General features: G+C 52.9%; 1 protein-coding gene across 3 annotated transcripts in view; it reads right to left on the minus strand.

The window, feature by feature from the left end:
• UNC5B (unc-5 netrin receptor B) overlaps positions 1 to 24,478 on the minus strand; it is a 57,208-nt gene that overhangs the window by 30,848 nt on the left and 1,882 nt on the right. Inside the window, exon 1 of one of the 3 annotated variants that reach the window (XM_082053559.1) lies at positions 21,435 to 21,564. The exons of the other annotated variants lie outside the window; for them this stretch is intronic. Coding sequence (XP_081909685.1) covers positions 21,435 to 21,516 — 82 coding nt within the window. The 5' untranslated portion in view covers positions 21,517 to 21,564. Of the gene's footprint in view, positions 1 to 21,434; positions 21,565 to 24,478 lie in introns of those variants that run through there. 3 annotated transcript variants of the gene reach the window in all.

The following is a 24,478-nucleotide window of genomic DNA, read 5'->3' on the forward strand; positions in this document are numbered from 1 at the left end:
TTCAGATTATATCCTGAACTCGCAGCCTCCTGGGAACAGGGTTATAAAAACCCTTTTTTATTTTGTTTGTAGTCCAAAACAAACAAGTACATAAAAAGCTAAACACGGAGGAGCCAGACAGGAAGTGAGTAACATCTGGGAAACATCTGGCCCTGGCTGGGCTGCAAGGCCAGACCTCGGCACGGGTCCAGGTACCTGCTCCTGCGGATCCAAACGGCGAGGGTACCCAAACCCCCGCCCCCTTGCCCCAAAAGGATGCTCCTTGGGGAAAACTGAGCCCATACCATGGAAGTCCTGAGCGTCCCGTCCCTCTCTGTGTTGGGTGAACACAGAGATGCATGGGGGATTTCAGCCCATCGCACCAGAGACCATGGGCAGGAAAGCCCTGGGGGGGTTGTCGCCGCTCAGCAGAACATCCTGGTGTGCAGGACAGACACTCTGAGCACTGTGAGCATCGCAGGACACCCCCAAGCAGGGCTCTGAGCATTAAAGGATGCCCCAAACATTGCAAGACCCCCCGCTACAGGGCTCTGAGCATTGCAGGACGGAGGCAAACCAGCACCCAGGCACAGTTTCCAAGCCCTGAGAGGTGTCCCACATCCTCCGCAGGGGAGAGGAGGTCTGGGCTGATATTTGGGCCGTCTCCAGCCCGGCTGCGCGGGAGCAAAGCCGGCTCAGCCAGCTCACAGCCCAGGCAGGGGAATTCCCCCATGGCCAGCAGCCCAAGCTGCCATCCCACCTCTTCCTTCTCACCCACCCAGAGCACACCAGGTGAGAGAAAAAAGGAGATGCAAGCAACCCCCCCCCGAGCTGTTAGAATAGAACGGGGAGCTGCAGTGAAAGAACAGCAATGCTCGGGGCTGGGCTGGATCACAGCAATAGTCACCTCTGTGTTCTCCGTGAACCCCCCGCAGCATTTATAGCTGGGAAATGCAACAACCACACTCAAACACAGGGAGAAATGCCGCCGCCGCCTTCCTGGTTACACAGGCTGTGTCGGGGCAAAGCACCAAAGTTGGCCTTTCAGTACTTAAAAGGGGCCCATAAGAAAGATGGGGACAGACTTTTTAGCAGGGCCCGTTGCGATAGGACAAGAGGTGATGGTTTTAAACTAAAGAAGGGAGATTCAGGCTGGACTTGAGGAAGAAATTGTTGTCCCTGAGGGTGGTGAGAGCCTGGCCCAGGTTGGCCAGAGAGGTGGTGGATGAACCATCCCTGGAGACATCCCAGGCCAGACTGGACGGGGCTCTGAGCAACCTGAGCTGGTGAAGATGTCCCTGTCATGGCAGGAATGGTGCTGGGGAAGCTTTGAAGGTCCCTTCAACCCAAACTGTTCTATGAAACTTCTGTTGAACCTGCTTCACTCAGCTCCTTGAAGCAACCCAGCCGCTCCTTGCACCACGTGGGACCCTCCCTGCTCCCCAGATAAAATCAAAGCAAACCCCAGCTCCCCCCAAAACATTTCCTCTGTGTTTCCTATGCAGACAAGGATGGACTTTCCATTTGCTCTGGCAGAGCCCAGGATTAGCATCCCAGGTTTTTCCAGCAGGGAGGATTAAAGCTGGTCCGGCGCTGGACCACGCTGGCGAGGAAGCGGCAGCTGTGCAGCATCTGGCACCCGCTGCTCATTTCTCATCGCGCACACGTGGGCAGCGGCAGCAGGACCGGTGAGGACCGATGGCCATAGCGCTTGAGGCTCAGACATCCCACTAGAGAAGGAAGGACAAAGGCACTCTTTCTTTCTTTAGGGGTGTTCTGTACCCATGTTGGCAGCCTGCCTGAATTTGGAGAGCCAGCACAACATGCAGCGGACATGGGGAGTGAAAGAGAAACGTTAGGGATGAGAATGGGGAGGTCAGGGAGGAAAAAAGAGGCAGGAGGAAATAACTACATAACAGAGGAAGAAGTACGGTGGTTTGGGAAGGGCTTTAAATTCACTTTAAAGGAAAAAATTAGCCAGCAGGCCGCAAGGTTAAAAAGAAGCAAAAAACCTGGAACATCAGAGGACATAGAGACCTAGATAACAAAGCACCACCCAGAACATGCCATGAGCAAAATGTGTCTGATGTGTCAGCGCCAGTGACATAGGATGCTGTGTGTCCAACCCCACGTCCCCACAGCGAAAGGCACAACCCCCAGACCCCGAACACCAGTCACTGCAGCAGCAAGGACCCCACAAAACCCAGCTCTATTGTCTTCCTTTGTTTTCGGCCACCATCGCACCAGCTGATGCGCACCAGTAGCTTTATTTTTTGGTGGTATCGCTTGCCATCTTTAAAACCGGCTAAATTCGGAGGCTACAGCAACAAGTAGCAGCTCAGATGAGCTCACCCCCATTGCAAGAGGTGGAGGAAGCATCGAACCAGTCTACGGTGTGAAATACTGCAGGTAAATCTGGCCCCCCAAGGAGACAGAGCAGCTCCCGATGGTGTTCGAACGCATCGGGGAGAGGAGGGTGATGCACAGGAACCGCCGGAGCCAGGCAGCCTGTTCCCACCAGCCCTCGCACGTGCCGCTTCCCTGCTTTTCTTCCCAATTCCCAGCCTAAATAAGGCTTTGGGGAGGAAATTAATGAAAAGCAAAGCTGATTACAAAGAACAATACAATGACTCAATCTGTTTCTTTTACCTCAATTGTGTAAAGCTTTTTACATTTATGAAGGTTTCTCTCAATACACAATGGAACGCCCTCCGAGGGAAGCGGTAATGGCCCTGGAGACTTTTGAGCAAGACTGGACAAAACACCCCGAAACAATCCCAAAGGAAGGGCCAGATGATCTAACAGGTCGTTTGCATCTTTAATTTCTCGCCCTTTTCTTTCTCCTCCTGTTTCGGGCACAGTTTTTGTAGCTGCTGCTAATGAGATGTTAATGCGGGAGAGAGGTTGCATTTTCAGCACATAGTGGAACCAAGAGAAAAATATCGGGGCCCTAAATGACAAACAGATTGCAGGGATGGGCATCCTTATTCTCAGAGTAGAAAATATCTCTCTGGAAGAAAAATAGGACGTAAAATATTGATATCCTTTCCACACGAGGACGAGCTGCCTCCGTACCCACTGGCGGCTGTGTCCATGGGTCATGACAATTCCTGTTTCTGGCCCCCACCCTCTGCATCCTCACATCCAACCTCTTCACCAGGGGACAAGAAGGATCTCCAAGGTTGTTTCACCTAGATGTAATGCAGCCAGAGATGGTGGAAAACCCCCATCAGAACAACAGACATCCCAAAACAACCTGTGTGTGGGTCAACCACCAGACCAACCGACCCTCCTGGCTGCTCCTTCATAGATCATCTTCCCAGGAGAAGGCAACAAGATGCTCTTCACCACCACCACCACCACCTCCTCCTCCTCCTCCTCCTCCCTGCCGCTTGCTGGGCTGTTTATTTGAATCATCTTTAACACCCACCTCAGCAAGTCACAAGGGTTTGAGCTGAGCTCTTTGCAATCAAATCAACGAGGGCCACCACTTACCATTGCCAACATGACCCAACCTCAGAAAGCGCTTGGCCACAGTGTTTCATACTTCCAAGACTCTGGCTCACCCTTATCAGAAGAGTTAATCTAATATCTTACAAAGCCTCTTTAGGGTGATACAAGAGTGGCCAACACTCCACAGGCCCTGGCCAACAGAGGCAAGCCTGATCCTGCACCAAGACACGAGCAGATAGAGTTTGTGTTTCACTGGAGCACCATACCTAGAGGTGATACCTCCAGGTCCACAGGAAAGACTAAGGCACAGCTCAAGAATGGTTGAGAGGCCTCAAATTTGTGGTGGTGGGATGTTACTCCCCTTGATAGTGGGGCCAAGATCCCCCCTGCCACCAGCTCCTGGTGCCCCTATGGGCAGTGACCACCCTCCAGCCCCATGGAGGACCTGGTGCCTACACCCCAGCTGAAACAGGAACGAAAGCCGCTGCTAAGAGACACATTTATGACCTTCCCCGCCGACAGCTTGACGAGGGTTTTGTTTTTCAAGTAGTGGTTTTATATTTACGACCTGAAAGGGAAAGATGCAAGCAGGCAGACAATGGTGGGGCTGTCTGCTCATTCCGCTCCTGACCCGCTGCAGTCCAACCCACATCCAAGCCCTTCCAGGAAGCCATAAAAAACGATTGCATTTCAGCTTTTTCCCCCTCCCCACTAAAATCAAAAAGCATAGCGGTGGTGGCCATTTCTTTTTAATGTTCACCCCAAGGAAGAGCATCAAATATTAAGGCAGGAAACTTCAGAGAGATCACACCAGCAACCAGAGGACACATATGTTGTGGAGCATCCCAGTGGATGTGAGATCCCACTGGTTCATCTCCAAGGCCTGGCTCTTTAATGCCTGGGGAGGAAGGAGGAGAAAAGGAGGCAGCCAGAAGCTGGGATTTTACGAGCAAAAGAGATCACATTCCTGGGATATCAGCCCAGAGTTGCACTTGGAGGAAGAAAAAGAAGTTAAGGAAATAAAACAAACGCACACCACAACACAACACCCCTCCCTGAGATGCCGCGCTGTTGTGTATAAGCTTAATAGTGAAAAGAGAGGGCAAAACTCTGTGGGGTTTTGTTTTGTTTCGTTCTTTCCCCCCAGATCTCAGCATTAGGCATCAGAGAAATGCCTTTGGGCTGCAAGAGCATTCCAGCCACCAGCAGCAAGATAAGCCTCTGCCTTCACCTCCAGACTCCCAGCCCAGAGGAGACACATGGGCTTTAATTGCAGCCAGAGATGCCAGAGATGCAGCCAGGACACAAGCCTGATAAGAGACTGATAAAGACCCTGCCCTGCAGCTCATAAAGTTTAGAGGGCACGGTGGCCAAGCAGGAGGAGCTGGTGGGGGACATTCCAAAGGCAAGACGTGCAACGCACAGGGCTGGTGGGGGACATGCAGTGCAGCAGCTGGCAGGGTGGCAACGTCCCACGCAGCGTGGCGATGTCCCACGCACCACAGTGCTCGCTGCACCATTGCACGTGGTGGTGGAGGAGAGCACAGTTGGTGGCAGCATCCTTGTGCAGGGCTGTCGACAGGAGGCGAAGCGCTGGGCTGGGGGCACAACTTGTTGCTAAGCAATGAACCAAGCTGCAGAGCTTGGGACATCTCCCTCGTCCCCCTCCACCCCCATGCAAGCCCCCTTCAGCAGCCATGAGGCCCCAGAAGCCCTGGGTATGCATGCAAGAAAAAGAAATAATAATAGAAAAAGAAATTTAAAACACCCTTTCAAGTGGGATTAACAGTTTCCTAAGCGCGGTGGTGATGTTAAGAGAGGTCTGGGGGGGCTGTGGGGCACAAAGCAGCAGGACTGGGCTGGGAGCAGCCCCCACTTCTCCGCTCCCCTTCCCTCTTTATCTGCTGCTGGGGCAGAGAAGGGAAGGGAACGGAAGGGGGGCTCTGCCCGGCGCCTACTGATAATCAGGGAGCGCATTTGAAACCCCGGCGCCAGACAGGATCCTTATCTCCTCTTGGAGAGGAATGTGGGATGGGGGCACAGCCCCTGCAACAGCTCCAGGAGGAGGGTAAGGAAGAAACCCCCCTGGCCACAAGGAAGAAAAGCGGCAAGCGGGAGGGAGGCTGGGACGGGTGACCACACCCCAGGGTGGGTGACGATGACAACGTCTCCTTGCGCGATGCGAGGTTTCCAGCTGAGCTGCCAGCACCCGCTCCCAGGGCGGCCGGAGGGGTCGGAAGCACCCACTGCCTTGTGCAAGGGCCCTGTAATTATCCCAGAAATAATTGCTCTGCTTAATTTCCCCATAAAGTCAAGCCCTGGGTAGGCCAGCTTTAAAAAACCAAAGCCAAGCAAGGAGGCAGGGCTGGGCTGATCCCCTGGGAAAGCTCAGGGGATGGGCCCGGGGGACACGAGGTGACAACCTGGGGGAGCGATGCTACCCCAACCCCAGCTCCAAGCACCATTCCCTCCATGAGCCATCCCCCAGAAAAGCCCCAGACCTTCAGGGCTTGGCTTGCGGACCCTATGAGACAAGGAGCAGCCTTTAGGGTGGGAGGGAGAGGAAGACCAGCTCCCCCAGAGCCTTCCTCCCCAGCGAGGAGGAGGGTGATGGGCTCTGCTAGAGCTGCCCGGGGCTAATCTGCATCCCCAACAGGACTGACAGGATCTTCAAGGAGCCTCATAAGAGCTGGGGAAGGAGAGCAGCCGAAAGCCAGCTCCTGGCTTCCCTCCCGCCTGCTGCCAGACGGGACCTGCAGCTTCATCCCTCCCAGTACCAGGGATGGGTGTTCTTAGCACCCAAAAAAAGCCACAAGTAGTTATTTTTTTTTGCATTTAGGAACCCAGACCTTTCCCCATAGTGGCTGGAAAGCACCATGTTGGCACCCATGGTGAATTTACCACGGACAGGCGAGCCCCAGCAACCCGCAGCTCCATCCCTACCAGGGGCTCCATAGGCATCTGCTCAAGGAGGACGCTGTTGGTGCTCTCAGACCTCCAAGGAATTTGCATTCAATCACCAAAAAAACCCAAAAACAACAACAACAAAAGGGGCTGATGAGGTTTTGAAGCTGCCGACACCAGCCATATGCTTCAAAAATGCACGGTACAGTCAGTGCCTAGGTAATGCAACTGCAGGTACCAGCTCGCCTAATTAGCTACCAGAAGAAAGCCTAATTTAAAACAAAGATCTTATTTTATTTATTTGCTGACAGTAGCAGAGCAATTCCCTCCAGCATGATGTGAAAGCAAACACAACGTCCTCAAAATAAACTGCCACGGGCTTTTTAATTTCATACTTCAACAAGTGTTCCCTGGTTTGTCTTTGGGAAGGAGGAGAAACAAAAACTAAAGTAAACTAAAACTCCGGGGAGTGCCAACCTGCAGCTCCCATTAGCATTACAGAGGGCTTGCAAAGACGGCTTCCCACTTGTCACCTCCAAAAAATAACCCAACAACAAAAAAACCCCAAGCGTATACACCATCTGAGCTTCTCTACCGCACCAGAGAAGCTGCCTTTAATAAAACATCCCTAAGAAAATGCGTGCATGTCCCCACACTGTCACCATTGGTGGTGATGAAAGGAGCTCCAGGCAAGCCGGTCTGCCCGCTGCTGTCACCCTGCAGATGCCCGTGAGACAGGGTAGCACGAGTTGGCATCAGGCTCCAAAGGGCTGTTGCCAGGTGTGGGTCATCCCCGCAAACTAATAAATTCCTGGGGATCCCCATCCCTCTCACATCTGTGCTTAAAGATGCACCCAGAGGCAAACACAAGGAAAGAAAGCCCTAGAAGCAGTGTAGGGTTGCTGTGATTTTATTGAGTGTATTTATTGAAGAGCTTCCAGGGATTGGGCATCCATGGCTTCTCCACGCAGCCTGTGCCAGGGCCTCACCACCCTCATGGTCAATAATTTCTTCCTTATATCACCCTGTGAGTAGGGGCAGGAAGGTGGCACGATCCCCCACGCCACGAGTGTTCTAGCTCTTGAGTGCCATGCCCCATCACAAGCCTGCTCAAGGGATGCTTCAGCATCTCTCCTCTTGCGAAACCCAACATCCCGGTGCCTCCACCGCTCCCACTTTACACCATCCACATTAAACCATCATGCCTTTCCACAACCACCACCCTCCATCATCTCCACGTCCAAGATCAGGCCACCAGCTCCCCAGCCCACCGAGAAAAACTCAACATCCTTCCCCTGCCACCTTCTTCCCACGGCCCAAGGTCATCCCAATAATCGGGGATTTATTGCATCCTAACAGCACATTCTGCCACCCATTTATGAATTTATGAAAGCAGGGAGATGCATCGGAAGCCTTTACGGACAACACTGGCTAAGGCACGCATCTTTCCTCCCAGTGATGAAAGTAATTCCGTTCAGTTAAGGAGTAAATAAAAATCACACTATTCTTAGGCAGCTGGGAAAGAGGAAGAAAATCTATTTCAGCGACCCTGAACAGGCACTTCCCCAGGGCTTTGAGGCAGAAAACTTATCAGACACCGTGCTGATAACATATTCAGGCTGAATCATAAGTCCTCAGCATATAAAAGGTATTTCCTAACTGCAAACTGGATGAGCAGGGGAAAAATGAGGTTAAAAAACACACAGAGGCCAAAGGCTTTTGGGAAGAGAGGGGGTGACAACAGGTCTGGGGCTCACGGGTGGGACATTGCCAACACCCAACGCACACTCCCAAGGAAATAAAACAGGGGGATGCTGATGCTGGGCACCCATCTCCTGCACTCAGACATCCAGGGAAAGTTTGTCTTGTGCATGTTTAAAGCTGCAGAGAAGTGGCAAATTCGGCATCCATACCACTACCAGGCTGATGAACAATTTCTCCCTGCCAGGCCAGCATCCTCGATCATCCCTAACAATGTATTTGCTTATTACAGCCCCATTTGCCTCCTCCGGCTATATCCAGGTCCCAATACCCATCTTACAACACCTTTTATCCCCCAGCTCCGCTGTCGTTCTTCCCTGTAACTCCAAACCAACTCTTTGTCCCAGCACAAAGAGCCACGAGGTTCTGGCTGCAGGTTTCACTCTGCACCAGTTTGCTATGCCAAAGACCTGCATTTCCCATCCCACAGCAAGCTGGCGGTGATTTGTAGCTGTTTTTTAAGCAATAACTGGAATTTTCGCCATGCTTTGTGCAATGGCCGAGTCTGCAGCACAACCTCGGAGAGGTCAACCTCCTCCTTAGCACCCACTGCTCAGTCCCACCAGGGACATCCCAGGCTGGGGAAGCCAAAGGACACAAAACCAGCTGGAGACAAACCCCTGCTTCCAAGCGGCCTTAGAAGGGTGAGAAGTGGCTCGTGGTGCTGCTGTATGATAATCTGTCCCGCAGGAACCACCTCCAAAAGGGAGTGCAGCTCCCAAATGCCCCCCATGTCCTGCAGTTACCCATAGCTCGAGCAAGCGGCAACCACAGCGCCGCTTTGGCAAGCTCCTCTTCCAACACCTCCGGCTCAGTCTTCCAAGCAAAACCCAGGTTCCAGCCAAACCGTGCCCCATTTTTTCAGGGTGACGACCCCCCAGTCAACAACCCATGAGCCATAGAGATGGCCACCAACTTCCCAAACCCACATCTCAGCTAAGGTCCCCCCACAGTGGCATCTCCACCAGCCTGCACCCATAGTGGGGCTCCAGATCCCCAAAGCATCGCTCCTGCCATCAGAGGCCGGTTTTCCAGGCAAGACGAGGCTGGGAATTACTCAGGCAGCATGTGACATGACCACCCCAAGGAGGACATTGCGTTACCCGAGCTAGAACTGGATCCCGGTTCCTATTGTCTGCTCTTTCGTAGTGATGGGAAGAAGAAAGAGCGCTGCTCTGTAATCAGTCTGCTTCGGGCTGGCTCCCTGGCGTTTAGGAGCAAGCAGGATAATGCAACGCTGCTTTCATGTGGCAAGAGCAGCTTATAAACAATACTATTACACTGATACACCACTGAAATTAAAGCCCTGCTCTGAATCCCAGTTGCTCCCAGGAGGCAGCCTGCTTGCCTCGGACTTTGTGTCTTCTCCAAGAGTGTGCAAATACAGCGAACAGACTAGATTTCTTTCTAAATAAGCACTTGTGAAATTTAATTACTCCAAAAAATAATCCCTGTTGCCTGTTTCTGAAAAGAAGAGCGATCCCTTCCAGCTTTTGCTCGTCCTCTTTCAGCAAATACTCTGCATTTCGCTGCTGAGTGTGCAAAATCACAGCTACAGCAGAGTAGCTCCAGACCCCAATTCACCCAAAAACCTGAAAGTCTTCTGCCCAATGATCCTGCTTCATAGATTTATTGTACTTTTTCTTTTTTTTTTGGTCCAGAATTAAAGGGTTTTTTCCCTTTCTCTCTGTAAAATTGGGGATTCTGCGCTCACCCATACGGACAGATTGAGACTAAAGCCTCCGGAGCAGATGAACCCAGCCAGCAATGATCTCAGCTGTGAAACATCACAAGGGGCAGTCACATTCTCGGCTGTTTCAAAATAGAGGTTTGGGTTTGTTGGGTTTTTTTGTGTTTTTAACTAAATGGGATGCCATCTCTGCCTCTGTGTTCTATCTGGAATAAACACCCTGGTACTGAAAGGAAACATGTTGTTGCTTTCCTAACTCCAGTATCTCCTTCTCACCACCTTCTCGAGAACCTCTTCATGGTTTCTCTACACTGCGTTAAGAGACCGTGCTGCAAACAACATGGTTTAAAACCCGGGGAACTCTGCCATAGGACAAGGGCTCTTTTCACCACCCAAGTGACCCAAAGCCAGGCTCAGCATCCCTTGGCTTAGAGCAGCTTGGTTGGGTTGAGCCAGGAGGCCACCAGGTTTATTGTGGCACTTACCTAGGGACAAATGCCAGCCAGATCAAACCCTGCAGAGACCCTCAGGACCCACAGAAGCCAACAGGAGGATGCTCTTCTCCCTCCCAATTTTTCCCCTTGATGCTGTTTTCAGAGAGGTCAGAGACTGCTGCTCCCCAAAAAGGTGAAAAACCAAAGCCGCAGAATACATTTGACCCAAAGATCTACCATAACCCAAACTCCTCCAGACTTTAGATCTCACAGTTTACATAAATACCTTCTTAACTCCATTTTTTTTTCCTTTCCATATACTTTCAAAGCAAGCCCCCCAAACTTTCCACATCCAACAGGCCAAATTTCTTTCTTTGTGCCAAATTGTGGATTCCTTCCAAATGCCTTTCCCTCCCATCTGACCCAGCTGTGGGACACTCTTGCTCTCCTCCTGCTTCCCCTTCAGCCACCCAACCATCATTAACAATTGTTTCAGAAGGAAATGGTCCCTTATCTGCCAACAAGTGTCTTTTGCCATGACCTGAAGGCATCCTCCAGTGTCCTCCCACAGGGTTTGTCCCACCTTTCTTTCATCGTTCTTCATATAATTCGAGGTACCCCATCCCATCTGAAAGTACACGGTCCCATCACGAGCAGAACAAAACCTACTTTCCTATAGACCTGCTGCCCAAAATACTCGCGCCCATGCGCACTTGTGTTCCCCAATAGTAGGTGGCAAGCGTGTGACGCTGCTTGTTTTTAGCAGGATATTAATAGATCCCTCTTGCTGGCCAAGCAGCTTGCCTAGATAAAGAACTTTATTGCTAATTTCCTAATCAGGCAGGCGCTTAATTGCAAGACGTCTGTGAGTCAAAGAGGGGGAGGGCTGCAGACAAACAAACCGAAAAATTTAAAAATATGGATTTTTTTTTCTTTTTTAGGAAATCAAGCTAAAAAAAGAAATCTCCCCCAAACAAGCAAGAAATAAATCACAAATAAGCCAGGCAGCCAAAAGGTAAATCCATCGGGATTTTTAGTGCATTAGGCACAGGAGCTCGTTGGTTTTGGTGCGAGGAGATGCTGTGCCCTGTGGTTCCTTCTGGGGAGGCGCTGGAGCCCATGATGCTCCCGGGGGGCACGGCGGTGCCTCCCTCCTCCCGCATCCCAGATACAGCGCGGTCCCCACAGGCTGCGAGCAGATGGTTACCAAGCTGACAGGTTGCAAACAGCTCCGTAGAGCCCATGGAGGAACCAGATATTCCCTCCACGCCTTTAGTTTTGGAAACAAAAGATGTCTCCCCGCCCAAGAAGTTTGCTGCGGGACCCTGCCGCTTCCCATATTTTTGGGTTTCTTTTTCAAAGCACTTCAATCCAGCTCACACCGCCTAGGGCTGAAGTCTATACAACTCTCTGGGCTGCCTGCACATAACTTTTTCCACTCCAAGAAGGGAAAAACTGAGGGTTCTTTTCATCTGATTCTCCTCTCTGTAGCTGCAAGGAGAAGGTAACGACAACCACGGTGCATGGCACAACATCAACCCAGCAAACACCCCCTTCCCTGCAATAAGTTTCTTCCCTGGACTTCTTCCCTCCAACTTGCAAATGCCATGAACTCAGGGCAACCCGGAGAAGCTCCTTCCCAGCATCCCTATTCTACGATGTTGTGAGCCCTGCCGTTTATTTCTAGGAGCCCCAAGGGCTTGGGAACAGCCCTGGATCCCAGCCCTAAGTCCCGGGGACAGCGGTGACACTGCAGGATGACAGGCAAGGACCCAAATCACCTTCAGTAGGCCAAATGTGATGCCCCCCACCCGCACCCACCGGGATGCACAGCGCAGTCAAACTGCAGGACTCTGGCTGCTTTGGCTTCAGCTCTGCAACTTGACCCTCACTGAAACATATGGTTTGCATTCTCCCCCCGCATACTTTCCGTAGACTCGCACACTTCCTTTCCCATGGGCACACAAACCCAAGAAGCCCTTTTCTCTTTTAAGCATCGCCCTCGAAGGGAAGGAGACGGGCACGGATGCAGGGACGGTCAATGGGCTGCGGGTGCCGGTGCTCGGAGGATGCTCCAAGGGTGGGATTAACAGCAACTTCACCCCCTTTTTTCCCTTTCCCGTATGAAAAGAGTCATCCTTCTTTTCCTGTTAGGCAGTTTTCATCTAATTGTCTGCTTCATCCAGCAGCCGGGCTCTTCCTTGCAAAGATACCACCTTTTTTCAACTGATCCAGTGGGAAAAGGTGAGAGGGATCTTTATGCAGCATTATTTGGCCTTACCGACAAGCCAGGCATCACCCCCCCAGCCCGCATCATGGGATGAGGTTAAAGATTCATGAGGGCCCTGGTACTCGCTTCTTTTCGCTGGTGTCCTCAAAGCACCGCGCTCGAGAGGAGCCTCGCAGGGCTGCGGGGTGGACGGACAGATGGACAGACGCCCCTGGCCAAAACAGCACAGGCTGTGATAGAAACCAGAAGCTCTGCCTTTGCAGAGCATGCCGAGCATTGCTGTGCCCCACACCATCCTCCCGGCCGATAAACGCTGCAGCAAAACACCCACAAGTCCTCCAAATTTGATATATTTTCAGCGGCATGGGACCGGCGAGCCTGAAAGTTTCTTGGAGCTGAGCACAGCATGAATTCCTCTTAGCAGGTATTATAAAACCACACTTCAAAATAAATCTATTTTGGCCCCTGCGGGTTTTTAGGCTCAGTGTTACTCAAGGTTTTAGCTGGACAGATGAGGTCCTGCAGTAACCTATGGCTTTCCCTACCCCATGTTCCCCGGGATCCTCCCCCATCGGTTGGGACCCCGTCTGCAAAGCTGGCGCGTGGGTTTTTCCATCCCCGGCAGGACCGGCCCCAACACGCCCCAGACTCTCGGGGTTTTTGTTGCGAACTACAAAGGAACCTGCCCAATTTGCCCCGGTTTGCATAACCAGTTTATCCCAAGCATTGGTGTTTTTTAAAACACACACAAAAAAAACAAACAACACAACAAACGCACAGTCGACTCTTGTTAGTCACCGTTCGGCTTAAAACAAAACCCAGCCCTCTTTGCAGCTTTTGGATCTCGCTTTTCCAGCTTTGGGCAGAGCTAACATATATATTTATATATATATTTTTCTATATAACAGGGTAGCTGAAGCACCCACGACCAGGGAAAGGGATTAACCACATGGCTATAACCCCTTCAATGAAAAGCTGGGATCCGTGGACTATGCCACCAGGGGATTTTAATGTGCAAAACCCCCACATTTTCACAGTTCTACAGCCCTTGGCATCCCACACATTGGCTTAATCACGCTCTAGACCCTGCTCACCCGCGTGGCTCCATGACACACAGCCACGCAGCCAAATCCCCTTGTCCTGAGCCAAATCTCTTTGGTGCGGAGGCTGCGGCGCAGACGGAGGCGTTTGCTGGGCTCTGTGCGGATGATGCGCAGCAGGCACCACGCGTCCTCTGGGAAAACGGGCTGCCACAGCTGAGCCGGGCACCTCCTCCGAAAGAGCGAGGGAGGACACCAGGAACCGCAGACCCGGGTGGAGATGGTCAAATTGCCACCCTCTTCTTCTTCCCAGCCCTGACAAGGAGCTCCTGGGCACTGGGAACACCTTAATTCCAGCCAAATGCTGATTTTCAGCAACACTTTACCCACTCTAATGAAGACATCCTCTGGTCAGGTCCCAGCAAGTAGAAGAGACAGGACATTTAAGCCTCTCCAAGGTAGGCTAGAGAAGAAAACCCTTCAACGAGCCCAGTCTCCAGCACAACAACCTAGACCACTGATTGCTTTTAATTGCTGTCTAATGGGACTGAGGAGCCATGCTTTCATTTTAAGCATGTCTCTACATTTCACATCTGTCAAAGAAGACCAAAAAAAACCAACATAAAACCTTAAAAATAATATTCCAGTGCAGGAACACTCATAGCACTGTGGAACCAGCCGTGCCGGGCGGGGAGGTGAAGGTCCCCACACCTGAGCAGCATCCCCAGCCCATTTTGGGTAATGGGGGCGTGGGGAGGCTGCTGGGACCCCCCCCCGGGCAGCGGCCAGTGAAAACGGGGCCATGGCCCCCTGCCAGACCACAGCAGACAGCACGGCCACATTACAAGATCCACCCTCCTGACCAGCACTAATTAGTAGCTTCGCTTGCAGGTCCTGCAAACCCTTCAGAGATACCCCTCCAGGTGAGGGTGGGGATGCTTGCTTGGCTCCATTTGGCTACATGGATGAAAAGCAAGCAGCTTTTCATGGCTACATGGATGAAAAGCAAATCCTTTTTTTGGGGGGGTTGTTTTAAATAGCAACCACTTTCTGGCTGCTGGAAAACACCCTCCTTCTTCTGTTCTTCAAGCCAACCCAAACAGATGGAGCCTATAATGCATCTGGGTGATGGTGTAGGATGGCAAAGTCTCCACGGGGGATAACAGGCACATGGAGATCAGCTCCCACTCCCCAACCATGCAAGTGGGGAGAGGAGCAGAGAGGCAAAGCCAATCAACTCCACTAATCCATCTCCACAAAACCCTCAGGAGCCCTGTTCCTCCATCCCAGTTGCTCTCAGTCCTCCACCTTGTGGTCACCATCATCTGAAGGAAGAACTACAGCTTCCCATGGGAGCCCACCAGAAAACTGAGTGGTCAACAAAGGTCTTCTGCTGAGGACCTTCTTGGTGCCTCCAACCACTGCTGGGTGGATGTGCCCACGCATGCCACTGGTCGTGAATAAGCCCCAAAAACCTCTCAGCCTCGAAAGTATCCAGGCCATCTGCTGACAGCACCACTGCATCCCAGGCGTGTCCCTCCTCCTATTTAAATCTATGCCGAGGAGTTTCTGGGCTCTCTAACCTTCTGCCTAAGGAAAACTCCCACGCTATACAATGCAACACAACCTTTTTAATAGCCTCCCGCCTCCACGAGCCACCCGGGCTTTGGTTTACAACACCTTGTCCCTAATTTCCAGGCCAGCAGTGGCTCCCGGGGAGAAGAGTCACTCTGCAAAAGGGAAGACGCACAGCAAGGGCAGGATGAAGTCGAGATGGAGAAAAACTCGCTCTCATCTCACCTCCCTGCCCAGCGTGAGCCTCCCCCTTGCTGGAGTCCCACCATTCAACACCACCACGTCCACCTCCACGCACCTTCAGTGCCCAGGGGTGAGAAGCATCCCTGAGCCTTACGGGAGCGTTCCCCACACTCCAACCCTCTCACACACATTTTACCTGCACTCAACAGCCGCTCATTCAGTACATCAAGGTGTGCTAAGCCCATCCATAGAGAAAGCCAAAGCATCCAAAACAATCCCGCACCCGTGTGCAGCAACGTCCATACCAAGAGCGTTTCTCCACCCCTACAGAAGTCCGGGGGAGTTTTGGGGGGCTGTTTCCCCACTCCCTCTCTAGCATGCCGTGATACCCAGTAGAGGATGCTGCCTGTGGCATCGCTCCCACAGAGCCCCAAATTCACCTGCCCTCGGAGGTCCTCACCTCTCCTCCTGCGGTGGCCTCCGCTTCAGAGAAAGGCAGATGGATCTAATATGCATTAAACATCTCAAAACGAGATTTTCCACGCTTTTTCAAAGGGAAACAATCCCTCGGCTTTCACACTCGGTGCAGGCTTGTGAAGGAGGGGAGCTGGGGGGCAGAAAAGGTTCCTCATGGGACCATTACAGAAACCACACCAGCGGGACCCCCCAGAAGCATGAGAGATGCCACAATCCAACTCGCAGCCCTGGGTATTCAGGCAGGGAAGGGATTGCTCGTGGTGCAAACAAGCCTCTTCCCTCCTCCTGGCTTTTATGGGAATAAAAGGGGTAGAGAAGTGATGACAGCTATGCTATATGTTTGTATATGTGTATTATAGGCTGCTGCTGATCACACTTACGGGGCAAAGGGATGGAGGTGGACAAGGAGACCCCCAGAGATGCTCTTGCAAACTTACAAAGGTCTTCTTCCCTACCTGAGGGGACTGGGAACGCAATGGGATGTGCCTCCTGAGAAATATTTCGCCCACACAAATCCAGCTGCAGGAAGAAGCCTCATCTCATGGTCACAGCCCAGTCTGGGGACTCCTGTGCCACCACCACTCCTGCCATCCCCATGCATGCATCCCAGATGGCTCCACAGCCACCCCCAGGGCTTGGGACCTCATAATTCCTCCTCCTCGTCGCAAAAAGTGAGGTCAGCAACATTAGCTGGAAAGGGGATGTTTCTCACCACTTAAACAAGCGTTTGCCCACCGATCCCCTCCGGAGAAGGGCTGAAGCAGGAGGAGGGAAGGAACAGTGGCCTCCACAGATGCTGCAAAGCAAGGCAAGAGCCTGGCAGAGCCCGGACCTGCGGGCTGGGGGAAGATGGGAAGCAGAGTCCACACCAAAGACAAACCCACATTTTTAAGACACCCACCTGCCGCGGAGCAGCACACAGGCACACAGATCGCTCTGCCTGTATGACTTCTCCTTTGCCCACCCAAATTTCTCCATGGAGCACTGAGAAACACAGGGAGCCAAACTTGTCACCACGGTCCTTTCACCAAGGTACACCCCCAACCAGCAAGACTTTGGGGTAAGGCTTGCAGCTTCTATAGCCCCCCAAGTTACACCAGGTAGCAGCATCTAGACCCCCAGCTTGTGGATGAGGACAAGGACCCACCACCCTGGGCATTTCGCTATGAACCTAACCCTGACATAACACCCCGATGGGGCCGGGGGAGCTGGCTGCAATGGGGAACAGACCCCCAAAAGCTGAGTCGAGCCGGCAGGTCTGGGAGAAGCCGCCGAAGGAGCGGAACAGAGCCGAGCGGGGCCGTGCTGGGCTGCAGCGGGGAGGAACTCACAGGAGATGAAAGGCGGTGTGCAGGACACGCCGGAGCAAGCCCCGTGCTGAATAATTCCTGCTTCCCTTCCCTTCCGTCATTCTCCTTTCCCAGCCTAGCTCCCGTTTGATCTCGGGGCTCGCTCTGCCTCCAAAAAGCTGGTGCAACCCAGAGGTGCCTTGCTATGACCCACCGAGCCACCCCAACCCCATTAAAATAAAATAAAATATATATATGTGTGTGTATCTATATATATCAGACTCTGCAAGAAAAGCAAATAGCAAAAGGGGAAAGAATAAAAAGGCCCTAAAACTCCAAGCTCAGCAAACACGTGGCTGCTCCCAGCCCAGCCGGGCGGTTTTGGGGAGGAGAGGGGCTGGGGAACAGGGAGGAGGAGACGGCAGCTCTTCCCCTCCACCAAGGAGCAGGTCTGGGGTTGACAGCCCAGCGCATTCCTGCGCCGTGAGTCAGGCCTCCGAAAAACCAGGAGGGTTCAAAAATAATACTCGGCGCGGTCGGGATGCTTTGCTTGCCTGCCGGCTCCCCAGCCTCCCCCGTGCAGCAGCCCCTGCTTTCAGCATCTCTCCCCAATGGGAACAAAACTGATTTAAAGCAAAACCCGGGCAGGACCCTCAGGAACAACACCCCCCTTGGACCCCAGTGTGAAGCTAAAAGGGAACCCACACTCCAAAACTGCCTCGGCAGTAAAAATCCAAGCGCCGGCCAAGCCCGTGGGGACAGCAAGAGGGAGGATTTGGGGAGGGTGCTGCATCCAGCCAGGGGCCTCCAGGCTCCCCCCAAGAGAGGTCCCTGGGAGGGTCAGTGTGAAACCAGACCTCAGAGCGGCTTCATGGGGCTTTCTGCCTCTCCCAGGCCAAAGCTCTGCATTTCCCAGCTCCATTGCAGACCATAGGGGATTTTTGTTTTAACTTCTCTTCTTCCTTCTCCAGTGCTCAAGCCTGACGTAAGGAGTTCAAAAGCTACCGGTTCGCCCCTCCTGGGGCACGGCAATGGCTCTGGTTTGGGGGGAAGCACCACTACAACGTCTCCTTTAGGTCCCGAGCTCTTGCAGAGCCAGGGGAGGATCACCCGAGCTCCCTTCAGCCCAGGATGAGCAGGAGGAATGAGTGTTTGTGCCACCAGACATGGACCCCCTACCCCATAGCATCCAAAGGGCCAGTCAAGCGCCACCACGCTCTGACTCACGAGCAGGGGTGGTTTGCACAATACAACTGATTACAGCAAAATCACAGCTTTGCTTATTAAGGAAACCCAAAAAATCAGAGGCAATGGGCCTTAAAATGCCACAGCGGGGCTAATGGTGGCCAGCGAAGGGCTCGGGCATCCCCTGGACCCAGCTTCATCTCCTCGCTTCCCAAGTGACGCAGGAGGGGGCAGAGGGAATGGGTTGGTGATTTATACACCCCCTCCCTCCTTTGCTCCAGCAAATGTTTTCGCTCACATTAGCATCGCTGAAGCCGGGGGGATGTAAGTGAATAGGAAACAGCAGGAACCTGTGGCTTTATGGCACTGACATCTGCTGTAATGAACCCCTCGCAGACTCCATCCAGCCCCTTCCATCCTCAGCTCGCAGCCTCCCCGGCACCGGGCTGTGAGCCTGGCTTTTTCCCAGCAAAGCTCAGCTTCTGCCCAGCAAAACCCAGCTCACAGACTCTCCCGATAACCTACGGGGCTGGCAGGCTGGTCCCACCGGCCCCAAACGCGCTGGGGAGGAGGAAGCCCCAGGGCTGAGGACTTGAAAGCGCTGCTGCTAGAAATGAAGGCAAAACCAAGCTCCTTGCATCATCTTGGCTTGCTTAACTGACCCAAAAATACGGATATATATATATATTTTTAATTGGTGTATGGCTAGGACAGGGATAGGAAGGGAGCCAGCATGCACAGCACCAGAAGGACTTTACACAGGAGGAGAGATAAGGGACACAACTGGACTCTCCAAGCTGCTTATTGGGTCAGCAGTGGTGCACTCTTGATTTCTTAAACGGGGAAAATGCAATCTAGATTTCTCCCCTGTCTCCCAACTATCACTTCCAAGAGATTCTGCCTTCTATAAAGCAGTATTTTTCCATTTCTCTCCTTTTATTCTTGTTCTATCATTTCATTCTGCCACTGTCGTGCACAGAGAGCACCCACTTCTAAAGAGAGAGAGGGCTCCACAACCACGAAACTAAAGGAGCGGGGGACAAAAAGCCAGAGGAGATCCTTCCACCCCCCTCCCACAAGGGCTTTGGTGACAAGCAACAGGTTCTGGAGCATCTCTCCCCCCACATCTGCTCATGGGGACTGCAGCAGGTAGGCAGCCACCCATATGGGGACACCGCTGGGGGACAGCGGTGCCGATATCCCCTCCATCCATCCCTCCCCAGGTGTTTTGCTGACCATGGAAGTGCAGCCGTTCACCAGGATGGCAGCACCACGCTGCCTGCAAACAGCCTTGTCGGCTCAGCTCCCCCCGTCCAGCATCACCCTCTGGCTTTGACAGCCTCCACGCAGCCGGTCTTGCAGGGAAAAGCCCTCAAACAAGCTCAGAACCCTCGCACCAAGTTGTTTTCCTCCTGACAGCAGCACAGGCAAAGAATGAAGCCCGGCGAGCAGCTTGGCAGGCGAAGTGGGGGGGACACAGCGGGATCCGGGGCTCCCCCAGCAGCAATCCTGGGGACGAGCGGGCCAAGCGCTCCCGGGTTTCCAACTCAAAGCCAAACCAACACTTCTCCCCGCTTTGTGCTGCAAAACCCAACACAAACAATAAGAACATTCTCTGTTATTAATAGAGAAAATTGTTTTCTGGGTGATGTCTCTCACTCCCTCCTTAAAACCAGGCAAGGATGGGGAAGGGAGTGGATTATCACCAGGACTAAGCACCCATCTCGGCTCCCTCCTCCACATCAGCACATTTAATCTCTGGAGAAACACTAATTACAGCTCTAAAGCCAAAAACTTCATATGCGCTTACATATATGCCAGACTAACCATGCGCCTTCAGAGAGCTCCCTAGACTCAAACTGATCCAGCTTGGTCAGGTTTTAACTTGTTTTTTGGATTATTTTTTTTTTGTCTCCTTCATTCCCTCCCTCCTGCCCAGTTTTATTTCAGCCCCTGCACGGCCGTGGAGGATGCTGCTGGAGCAACGTCCAGGCCACTGAATAAGTCAATAGTGCCATTTCTGTTTCCCATTTGCCGAAACACACTAAGATCTCTGTGCGGCAGAGGCGGAAAAAAAATATTAATCTAATTAAATTCCCTCCCCAAAGTTCCTCGTCACCTTAATTACGCTTCAGAAAAGAAGGCTTGGTTCATTTTCCTAGAAAATCAGCTTGTCAGGAGATGCTTTTAACTACTAAGAAGCCCGATCTGTGCTGTGCGAAGCTTTGAAACACGTCGTCAAACCCTCGCCAGAAGCTGCGGGAAGGGAGCAATGGGCTCTCCGACCGAGTTCCCACAGGGATGATGACCTTGCCCAGCACCGGAGCCCCGACGGTTACCGGTTATGGTCTCTTCCAAAGCTCTAAAAGCCATCAAACTTTATAGGTCTCCACTTCTGAGCTCTGTATTGGAGGACATCTTTTTATACCTGGAGGATAAACACCAGCACCTCTGCTTTGCCACCGCCGGAGGATGACAAAGGACAAAGTCCTGAGATGCAGAGGATGTTCGTGAGTTGTGTGTGTAGGGGAGGAAATACAGTGGAAAGGCTGAATTTGATCACGGGAGTCCTGAGGAGAGAGGACAGCAGGAGAGACGCGCCTCTGTTTATTGTCTGTGGCAGGGATTACCAGCGGAAGGGCTGGATTTAAGTGCATCTCAATCACAAGATTGGGTTGCGCACAGGAAACTTTGAAGAGCCATAGGAAAAGACCACTTAGCTGCCCGGCCATCAATAGTTCGGCTTATTAAAAAAAGCAGATAAACCCCGCAAAAATATCCAGGCTGAATAGTTACTGATTTGAGCCGCTGGGGAAAATCACAGCCGGCGACGCTACAAACAGGGTTGGGTTTGTTTTGCTTTTTTTTTCCCAAGGAATGAATAAATAAATAAATATATAGAGAGATATTTATAAAATAGAAGGAAGCGGCGGGGCCGGCGGGGAGCGGCGCTGCCAGCCCGTATCCCCCGGAGCATCCCCCGGAGCATCCCCCGGCCCCGAGCGGTTCGGCTCCCCCCGCCTAAACCTGCGCTCCCCTACGCACCTCTTAACCTTCATATTAAAGAAGAAAGACACTGTAACAAACACCACTAGGTTGGGAGGCAAACTACCCCTAAAAAAGGAAGTAAACCGCAGTGAACTTTTTTTTTGGGGGGGAGATGCTGCCCACCGACTCCCCCCGCATACACACACCCCGAAAAACTTCATCCCCCCTGCCCGGCTTCCCCTTTACCTGCGGCGGCCAGCGCCCGGAGGAGCAGGAGGATGAGGAGGACGAGGAAGGCGGCGGGGCGGCGGGGCCCGGGCGGCGGCATGGCGGCAGGGCCGGGAGCGGAGCGGAGCCGAGCTGCCTGCCCGCCCGCCTCGCCACACTGCCGGGCTGCCCGGCGCCGAGCGGGGCGGGACCCGGCGGGGCGGGCTGGGGGAGGCACCGCCCCGCCTCTGCCGTGAGCTGCCCCCGGGCTCAGCCACCCCCTCCCCAAACAGCAGCAGCATCCCCTCCTACCCCCGCACCCCCGGGGATAAGAGGCGGGAGAGGGGCTGCGGGGTCGGGGCGGAAAAGCCGCGGTGGTTAAATAGCGACCGGGGGAGCTTTGCAGTGCGCACGTGCGGGCACAAGGGGGACCCCGCAACGCGCTCGGCGCTGGGATCCACCCCCCCCTTCCCCCGCGACCCCTCCGCAGCGGGCCCGTTCTCTCCTACCCCCCGCCCCGCTTTCGGGGGGAAACACGCCGGCAAACAAAAATCATTTAACGCGCAAAGCGACGTGTCCTTTTGCGGCTAAAGACGTTCGTGCCGCACGAACGCGTAATGGACTTTTACAGCCGCCTTGCCAAGAACGGGGAGTGAAACCCAGGCTGCAAAACGTACCCACAGAAGCGTAAAAAGCCCAGACGCGCACACAAAAATAATTAGAGATCACACACTGGGGGGAGGTATCCTGCAACTACTCCTCAGTATCTCCCTTCTTGCAAAGAATTGAAAGCAAACTTACAAGTAGAATGACAGAGTGTCAGGGGTTGGAAGGGACCCGGAAAGCTCATCCAGTGCAATCCCCCCATGGAGCAGGAACACCCAGATGAGGTTACACAGGAAGGTGTCCAGGCGGGTTGGAATGTCTGCAGAGAAGGAGACTCCACAACCCCCCTGGGCAGCCTGGTCCAACGTTCTCTTACCCTCTCCAAAAAGTTTCTTCTCATATTTAACCAGAACCCCCTGTGTTCCAGTTTGTATCCAGGTTTGCAGACTTGGAGTGCTGAGGCTGCAGGTTTTCCCATGCAAAAGTCAGTCCCCAGGCTGGGTTTAAGCCCCGCTCTGGCTGAGGTCAGCAGTGCCCAGGAGAGGAGGCAACCCCAAATTTAGCAAAGTTGCATACAACAGAGCAGCGCTGCTCCCCATGCAGGGCAATAAAGTGCTGGGAGACAGCAAGAACCCCTCTTCTCCACTAAAGGAGAAATGGTTAAACTAGCATGGGAACTGCTAACTACTGTTAATTGTTGGCAGCTGCTGGCTCCTCTGGGGTGGGGCAGTGGGGGCAAAGTGGAAACCTGGGTGGGATGGCTTCTACTGGTGAATCAGGGTGTCACACACAGACCATGGGGATGCAGAAACACCAGGGGTGGCCTTTGCACTTGGGATGGGCTTTTGGGGGCATTACCCCAAAATAACAATCCACATTTGGAAACTTTTCAGAGCTGTCCTGAGCTGTCTGTGCTGACCGGTTGCCTTCTCCCACCTTGCTGCCCCACAGGTAACCCAGCCAGACCCCAAAACAGGGGGTACCTGCGCCACGCGGCTCAGGCCACCAGTGATCCAGCTGCCTCCAGTGCGACCTCCAGCACCCCACACCCCGCTGCACTTCAGCCTGTATTTACAGAGCAGTGGGATGTGCCAGAAAAGGCCTAAAAGTGAAAAGAAAACCTGATTTCCAGTTGCTGTGGAGGGGGTGAAGCTGTAGAAGAAGAGCCTGGGCGGGCAGCGAGGGAGAGAGACGCGCCTGATGCAACCCCAGCAGTGCCGGTGTTGGAGAGGGGCCGGGGTGAGAGCTCTGGGGACATAAATGAGAAACAAAGGCCGGATCAGGCCACACGTGCAGCTCACTGCACCATGGGACAAGGGCACATCAGCACTTGGTTCTGGCCCCATGTGCAGCCCCAAATCCTGGGCATTCGCACCAGAGCTCCATGAGCGTTTGTGCAAGAGAGGGCTCTGTGCCTGGGCAGCTGTTTATTCTTCCATTAAATAACACTTGAGCATGTGTGTAAAGCACTTCGAGAGGCTTGAAGAGCAGCTTGGTACCTGTGCAGGTCTTGGTATTAAAGGGTGGAGGAGCCAGCGGGCGTTCTAAATGCCTCTGCTTTTGGAAGCAGAGTACACCTTTTGTACAGGGTTTTTCTTTTGGTAGAAACGAGCAAGAACGTGTGGGTTAAATCGGGTGGCGTTTAAGTCATTGTCTGGTATTCAAAATATGAATTAAAGCAATGCAAATTAATGGTTAGCCCTACCACTGTTTCGCAACTCTAGAAAAATACGACATGACAAACTATCATTAAGGCTAAAGGGCTGTTTTTCCTCCCAGGTGTTTACGTATCAGCCCTCGTTTTCCTCTAATGGCCTTGCTGTGTGCACAGGTCAGTCGAATCCCCAGTGCTGATTGGGAGGTGTGACGAGTTGCACGGGACTCAGCTGCAGCAGGACTGGTAGGACATGTCCCTTGTCACCAGCCCCCGGGGGACGGTGGGTGCTGGATGAAGCCAAGGGGAAGCAGACGGCACACGGGAAAGTGGGACGGTGCCCAGCATCAGATTTTTGGCATTCAGGAGGAGCAGAAGTCCGCGTCCCACCGGTGACACACGTGGCGTCTGCACAGGGACCCTCCAGCCTCTCTGGTGCATGTCTCAGGTTGGGCTTTTGCGTCTCTAGCATAGCCAGGAGTGCAGTGCATTAAAGGGTTAAAAAAATATGGCAATCGGATAAATAATAAGCAGAGGAAACTCCCAAAGCATCATCAGGAGGTGAGACAAAGACTGACCTGTTCAGACTTGGAGGTGGCAATGCCCCTCAGCCGCGATGGCATTGGCACGGGGGGGTGGGCAGCTCTTCCCACCCAATTTTCGGAGGCTTCTGTATTTCTTAGGTGGGCTGAGACATCCTCTAAAAGTGCCTTTTTGTTTCAGAGGGTGACCACGCTCCTCACTGAACACCTCAGCTATCTGGGATAAGGCTCGACACTGAGATGCGAACAACTTTATGATATTAAACATTTTCTATTTGTGG

Source organism: Streptopelia decaocto (genome assembly GCF_964273445.1).
Source record: "Streptopelia decaocto genome assembly, chromosome: 5".
NCBI classification, from domain to species: Eukaryota; Metazoa; Chordata; class Aves; order Columbiformes; family Columbidae; genus Streptopelia; species Streptopelia decaocto.